Genomic DNA, 7396 nt, shown 5'->3' with positions numbered 1-7396 from the left:
TAATCCAAACCTGCAACCAACTTACCGACAGTTAGCCTGTTCCCGTACTACAGGATTTAATCAGAGATAGTCCGAGGTCGTTCCGTGCTTTAACTCGTGCACTTTCCTCTTCTAAATGCAGATTTAATGCAAGCAAATTTCGTGAATTTTGACAGCATTTGCGAATTTCAATATGGCAATACTGCCGAATTTGACAGCTGTTTACTATTGTGAATGGCAGAAGTTGAGTTTGCTACTGTCAAAAGAAAATTGATACATACACATTCATTACTGATACATACTGAAAAAACGAAAAATAAGCAAAGGTCAGTATTTTTATTTATTTAACGTAAAATTTAAACAAATATAATATTCAAAATGTGTATTTCTCAATTTCAGATGTCAGCAACAAAAAAACGTGTTGTATGGAGCGAGCAGGATGACCAAATCCTGATTGAGCTGTGGGCGCAACGTGCTGCTGATTTGCGTCGAGCCAAACGAAATGGGCATATTTATGCTGATATTTCCAAGCAAATGGCGCATACAAAAGTGCGCAATTTGACCCAAAAAACATAGGTAAGTTCTTCTATCAGGGAATGTTTAGTTATTTGCCCACAGTTTTTGGGTTAGTGGGCGGAGGAGGAGCTGGTGAGGCTCTTGATATCCCACTCACTAGAAACAGCATAGTTTACACTTTGTAAAAAGTCATAACTGACCCCTTAAAACATCCCCAAAGCCTCTGGGGTACCCATTGGAAATGGTATAACTCACTCCGAAGTTTAAAAAAAATTGCATATTACAGACCGATTTTATTAATAAATGAGTGAACGAAAATTACAAAATTAGGTTCAATAATGAAATGTAGGCCCTTGGCTACAACTGTGTGTATCGGGTCACCCATTCGGATACAATAGCTCGAAATCACTGGGCAAATAACTAAACCGTACCCCGTCTATCAAAAAAACTTGGCGCACAATATTGACATATAAATATGTACGTACATAAATTCACAGGGATGAGAAAAAGAATGTGGGTGCGTCAGGTGGCAGTCCATCAACATGGAAGCATTATATAGCGCTACACCAAATTATTGGAGGAACCGCTGTTAACAATGCGGAAGTACACGAGTCATTTTTATTAGTATGTATTTTCAGTTCACTTTTATTTTGTTTTCCAAAATATTTGCATATGTTCCCAGGACACAATACTAAATGAATCCAGCCAGTCGGTAGTAGCACCATCTCCATCGCCTCCGTTAGCACCGTCAACACCTTCACCATCGACATCCATAGCAGCAGCATCGACGCCCTCGCCAGTACCACTGCTTTTAGCATCAGCTGTATCGCCTCGTGATTCATCTGCACCTGCTTCTTCTGGAAGAAAAAGAAAACATACGGGAGAAGTGATCAGGATCATGCATGAACACACAGAATTGCTGAGGAGTGTTGTGGATGATACCAAGGTGCTAACAAATGAGGTTGTTACTGCCATAAGGGAGCAAAATGACACCTCCAAAGAGTTTTTTAAATTTAATGAAGATTTTCATAGATAAGTTTTAGACAATAAGCGTACATACACTCGTCGTAATAACTATAAATCCACCACACATTGAAAAGTTTTACCAACTAATATTTTTATTATTTAATTAATTTTTTTTTTATAAAAAATACATGTAGTCTATTCTTAAGCAAAAACTGTACAAATCCACATTTCAAAAAGTAGATAACTTATGCAAAAATCCATCTATATGTTTAGCTTTTTGATAAGATTTTTTAAAAAGATTTGTAGTATGCAGTTTTATAGATTATCAAATTTTAGTACAATAAAGTGCAAGTGCGAAGTTTCTTCAATGGGCTATAAAACTGCATATTAAAAATGTTTTTAAACAACATTAAAAAGCTCAAAACTTAGATAGAATTTTGCAAAAATTTTCTACTTTTTTACACAAAGTTGGAAATTTGGAATTATACAGTTTCTGCTTAAAAATAGACTATATTGAAAATGACTTAAATAATAAAAAAATAGTTGGCAAAACTTGTCAATATGGGGTGGGTTACAGTTATTAGGACGAGTGCATGTTAAAATTAATATTTTAAAAATATGTGAAATGGCATAAATGAATAGACCGAATTGTTTTTTAATTTTATAGTCATTATATTACAAGTGCTTGTTAAAATTAATTTCTTTAAAAGTGAAATTAATAGACTGAATTGTTTCTTAATTTTATAGTTATTAGATTACAAGTGCTTGTTAAAATTAATTTCTTTAAAAGTGAAATGAGTAGACTGATATTTTTTTAATTTTATAGTTATTAAATTAAGACGAGTGCATGTTAAAATTAATATTTAAAAACTAAGTGAAATGACACAAATGAATAGACGTAATTTGCTTTAATTTTATAGTTATTAGATTAATAGGTTTTTATAGTTAGTAAGTAGAATTAATAAAATAAAAAAAATGCATCAAAAAGATAGTTAATAGTAAGAAAGTGGATTAATAAAAGAATGAATTTAATTATTTATTGGTGTTTTCGGATATAGATTAATGTTTATAGGAAACTTGTGCTTACGGAAACTGCGAGCTATTGCAGTTCTAATAGCGGTCGCACTCTCATCATTTTCGCCAACTCTTGTAGTGTGGCTTGGCTGACTTCTAGCATAAATATCTTCTCTTGAATCTTGCATCCAACCAATAGAAACTTCGTCATTTTTTAATTTCAAGAAGTTGTGCAAAATGCAGCATGTTCTAACTATGGTGCTTATGTTTTTTTTAGGGCGACTTGTAAGCCTCTACCTATTTTTCTGAACCGTGCTTTAAGTTGACCGAATGCATTTTCGATTAGACGACGACACCTAGATAGTTGGTAGTTAAAGGTTTTTTCTATAGAAGGCTGATTCGGCGAATATAAAAACGGTTTCATCATATACCGAAAAGCAGAATCGCCTATTAGTAGAACGGGTACATTGATGCCGCCTATAAATTTGCCATTCTGCGTAAAAATATCGGCAGTTTCATGGAATCTTTTCTATGCACTCTTTTCGAAAATATAAGAGTCGTTGTTTCTACCAGTAGATCCAATATTTATGTTAGTAAATTTTGATCTGTAAAAAGTTTAGGCATTACATTAAATTGTTATAAATGAATTTTAATAAAAGTTTCAAAATACCGGTGGTCACAGCTCGCCAGCAAGATCACTGAATACCAACCCTTGTAATTGTATTAGTCTGTTGCATCATCTTTTGGTGGTTGAACTACTATGTGGCAGCCATCCACAGCTTCAAAGCATTGAGGAAACCCAATTCGCGCGAATCCATCAACAACTTTTCTGATTTCGCGTTGATTTGGAGGATAGGAATTAATGCAGTCAGATAGATTTTCGCATACTGCTTGGCAAAAATCCAAAACAATTTCACCAACAGTACTGCGTCCTACTCGGAAAAGACTTGCAACAGTCCTGTACTCCGCTGCAGATCCCAATGCGAATAGTGAGATAGCAACTCTTTTATGAAGTGGAATGCATGGCCTCATATGAGTGTCCGCCTTTTCGATGCCTCGAACTTTTTCACAAATTATCCGAAAAGCATTTCTATTGAGTCGAAAATTTTCTTTGAAACGATTTTCGTCCATTAAAGGCACATCACGTTCCCAAAAAGCGCCACTGCGATCCTTTAAAGAATATTGCATGTTTATTGTACTAATGGAAATAAAAGATATGCTTACCAATTTCCACAGCTGCCTTTCTGTTATATCAGGAAGTGTAACAATCCCAGCTTCAAACATCGTGGTAAGGTCTATGCTTGCCAATGCATTAATTATTTTCATATTGTTGAATACTTTTAAGAGAAGAATGTTAAGTTTCTTTTTAAATAAGTAATTGTTTTTTGCCAACAAAATAGCTGCTAAACGTATTTTTTCTCTTCTTTCCATTTTGAGCTCAAAGTTTTTGTCAAATCAGCTGATAACTAAATGCGCAGGTAGAAGAAGAAAATTTGTTATGCACAATGGTGCTGTCTGTCAGGGGTAAACATGATATTTGCATTTGTGCCACTTAATTCAACTTATCTCAGCCTGTCTGTCTCCGCTATAAGTCTAGAATATCAACAATCTAGTTATGCAAAAACCAAAAATATTAATCGATAACACTTCTAGTGCTGATTTCAACCCTACCAAAATTATCTGGTGGAAGTAAAGACTAAAGAATGTATCAATGGTTGAACTTAAATGTTTTGATTTCTTTAAATAATTATATCTTCTGAACAACATAACCTATAACAAAACTAATGGCGTTAAAATAGAGGTAATTAACTTGGCTGTCATACATGTATATAATTTATATGATTTTTTATAGTTTTAATCCGAAAATACTAAAAACACAAAAAAATATAAATATATTTTTTTAAATGGTGTTTATATGCAATTAGTTTTAAAACTTGTTATAGTATATACGTCGCATAAAACGTATTTAAATTATGTTGAAATGAGTATCAATAACTTTTTAATCGGTTAAGCAGTTTAAACACATAAGAAATAGAAATTTTTGGAATGTAAGCTCTTTTATTGGATTTTGTCTTTATTTTCATCAAATAATTTTGGCATGGTTGAAATCAGCGTAAAAAGTTCTATCGATTTCTTGTTTTTTAATAGCTAAACGATTGGTATTCTAGACTTATTTGTGTGTGTTTTAAATCCTGTAGTTAGGGAGCAAGGTAAATGAGAATAAGAAAAAGTAAACAAAAAAAAGTCAAATTAAAGTCTGAGCTTCTTAAACACCCCTATGTGAACACTTGACAGTTGCTCATAAACTCAAAACGTTAAACTCGAATTTATGGCTCAATGAGGACGTAATTTTAGGCCGAGAGCTTTACGCTTAGTAAGGATGTGAGCTCTCCAAGTTAATCTTCTATCAAAGTGCATTCCAAGAAATTTAGTTTCGTTGCTTTGTGGTATGTTAACATAGTTCAGTTGGAAAGATTGGAAAAGATTTATTAGAAAAAGTGCCAATGGTGACGCCATGTACAATAGACAATTTCACGTATGGAGGATTACGTAGGGCCATTACGCTGCCTTGCACCCCAGCTAAGCTTTCTACGCCTTGTTAACGAAGAAGTGACGCTCTTTCAGATTGGTTTCAATGAATATGTACATGGGTCATTCCATACAATATTTACACCTCAATACTTTTTTTGGGGTGAAATATATATTTTTTACATTCTTTAACGAAAAAAGAAGACACCGAGTTTTTGTATTTCGTCATGATATTCGAAAATATCGAACAAAAAGTTCCCCAAATTTTGAACTCAAGGAGAAGTAAATTTTTTCAATTGTTTGAAGTTAATCAACTATTTGTCTGAGAAAATCAGTTAAGATATTTAAATGTGCGTAACTACCTCGGCTTTCCATGAGAGTGTAAGAAAGGTTAATATATAAAAAGTAAAAAAGTCTAAGTTCGGGTGGAGCCGAACATTAAGTTCCCGGCGCAAGTGATATTTGTGATTTGTGATATTTATTGATGAAAGCATTTGTACAACTTAAGACAAGAACAGTCTTTTAAAAGTACATAAACTACATACATACATGCATAGATATGGATCAAATATAATTGGAAGTTAAAATATGTAACCGATTAACTGTCAACCTGTGCGGACGTGTTTTTTAATCGCTCCGCCGAGAAATTATTAATAATTCACGTAAAGCAAAGAAGAAAAAAAAAAACAGAACCAACGAGTAAAGACAATACTAGGCATAAATAAGCTTTCTGCTTATTTGCTTATAATTATAAATTACTTTTTTCAGAATTTTCGCAATGCCGCGAGAAATTCAAATAAATGTGCCAACATACAATAAAATAAAAGCATCTCCGGCCCCACCGCGCTTACCGAATAATAGTGAATCAAGCACCAAGTGCAGTGAAATAAACCTTGCCGTAACAGAAGCTGACCAAAAGCACTCAGCTGATCGACGAAATGCTTACTTTTCGTTCGTTTCCCCCACAAACAATGCTGATCGCACAAACGGAAATTTCGGCACCAGCCCAAGCCAAGCAACGCAGCTCAGCGCAAGTTGTCCTACTTAATCCAACAACCCGTACATTGACTCAAACGGGTATTGATAGGTATATACAAGTCAAACGAACATTAAGCCCACAGCAGCAAAAAATTTGCAAACTCATCAAAAATTGCAAAAACGAAAACCACTGACATTAACCCTCTACTGGGAAATAAGTTTGCGATTCTGGACAATGAATGTGACAAAGAGTCGAATGAAGTTTCTAAAGCCAAATCCAAACCGCCCCCAATTTATTTACGAGAGCAAAACTGTAGATAGCTCGTGAATAAATTAACTCAGCTTATTGGAGACAATACGTTCCACGTAACATCAGTTACCAAGGGCAATATTAAAGAGACCAAACTTCAGATTCTAACTGAAGAAAATTACCGGTTGGTAACCAAACACCTTAACGAAGATAAGAAAAACTTCTATACGTACCAGCTCAAAAGCAGCAAAGGACTGCAAGTAGTAATTAAAGGTATAGAATAAAGTGTATCCATTGCTGATATTGCTCATGCTCTAGAGAAGGCAGGATTTTCTGTTAAAAGTGTTCTCAATATTATCAACAGAGCAAAAATCGATCAGCCTATGTTTAAGGTAGAATATAAGCCAGAAACAAAGCTAATAAATAAAAACGCAGTGCACCCAATCTACAATCTACGATACCTTCTACACCGAAGAATAACAGTGGAGGAGCCGCACAAGCGAAACGGTCCCGTACAGTGCACAAATTTTCAAGAATTTGGGCACAGTGTGTGTTGCCTGTGGCGACCTTCACGCTTCCTCTTCTTGCAAGGCTATCAAAGATGATGTGGCTGTAAAGAAATGCAGTAATTGTGGAGGTAACCACACCGCCAATTATAGGGGATGCCCTGTATACAAAGACTTAAAGTCTCGCATCAATCAGCGAAACACAGCCGTACGCTCTTCCACCACACCAACTAGCTCTTATACATACCAACACCTCACGCCATCAACCATTACACCGGGAGCCTTTTTTGCCAATGCGCAGCGAGTTCCCAACGTTTCTTTTACCGACGCGTTAAAACTACAAACGCAGCCAAGCACGGCGAAATCAAACTCCAATCAAGAAACATTTGCAAATATTCAAAGGAATAATACTGAGCAAATGCAGCCGAACCCCCCTACTTGTGGCATAGAAGGAATGATATTGAATCTTACTCATTGTATGACTCAATTCATGTCTACTATGCAAAATATGATTCAAGACCTCATAAACGCTCAAAACCAATTGTTGCAAATTTTAGTGAATAAAAAATTAGTGAATTGAAAATTTGCTTATGGAATGCTAACGGTGTAAACCAGCGTAGATTAGAACTCAGTAAATTTCTCACTGAATACAACATAG

The 7396-nt window shown here is 34.8% G+C and overlaps 2 protein-coding genes and 1 long non-coding RNA gene across 3 annotated transcripts; 1 reads left to right on the top strand and 2 right to left on the bottom strand.

Annotated features, from left to right (window-relative positions):
• The first annotated feature begins 249 nt into the window (after positions 1-249).
• On the top strand, positions 250-1469 carry LOC118752763. The gene is made up of 4 exons (XR_004994736.1): positions 250-305; positions 379-555; positions 993-1119; positions 1178-1469. It is a non-coding gene; the product is annotated as an uncharacterized LOC118752763 (long non-coding RNA).
• Positions 1140-3068, bottom strand: LOC118752762. Its single transcript, XM_036487633.1, has 2 exons — positions 2549-3068; positions 1140-1352 (listed from the first exon to the last, which is right to left on the bottom strand). Exons 1-2 carry the CDS (start codon positions 2661-2663, stop codon positions 1141-1143), a joined length of 327 nt encoding a protein of 108 aa, XP_036343526.1. The 5' UTR covers positions 2664-3068; the 3' UTR covers position 1140.
• An 83-nt stretch (positions 3069-3151) lies between these two features.
• Positions 3152-4019, bottom strand: LOC118752761. Its single transcript, XM_036487632.1, has 2 exons — positions 3700-4019; positions 3152-3645 (listed from the first exon to the last, which is right to left on the bottom strand). The coding sequence occupies exons 1-2, from the start codon at positions 3904-3906 to the stop codon at positions 3199-3201; spliced, it is 654 nt and encodes a 217-aa protein (XP_036343525.1). The 5' UTR covers positions 3907-4019; the 3' UTR covers positions 3152-3198.
• Positions 4020-7396: the final 3377 nt, after the last annotated feature.

The sequence above is a fragment of the Rhagoletis pomonella genome, unplaced genomic scaffold, assembly GCF_013731165.1.
Source record: "Rhagoletis pomonella isolate Grant_MI unplaced genomic scaffold, Rhpom_1.0 Rhpom_scaffold_01825, whole genome shotgun sequence".
Taxonomy (NCBI): domain Eukaryota; kingdom Metazoa; phylum Arthropoda; class Insecta; order Diptera; family Tephritidae; genus Rhagoletis; species Rhagoletis pomonella.
Note: the sequence above shows the minus strand (reverse complement) of the source record. Positions and strands in the feature narration are given on the sequence as shown.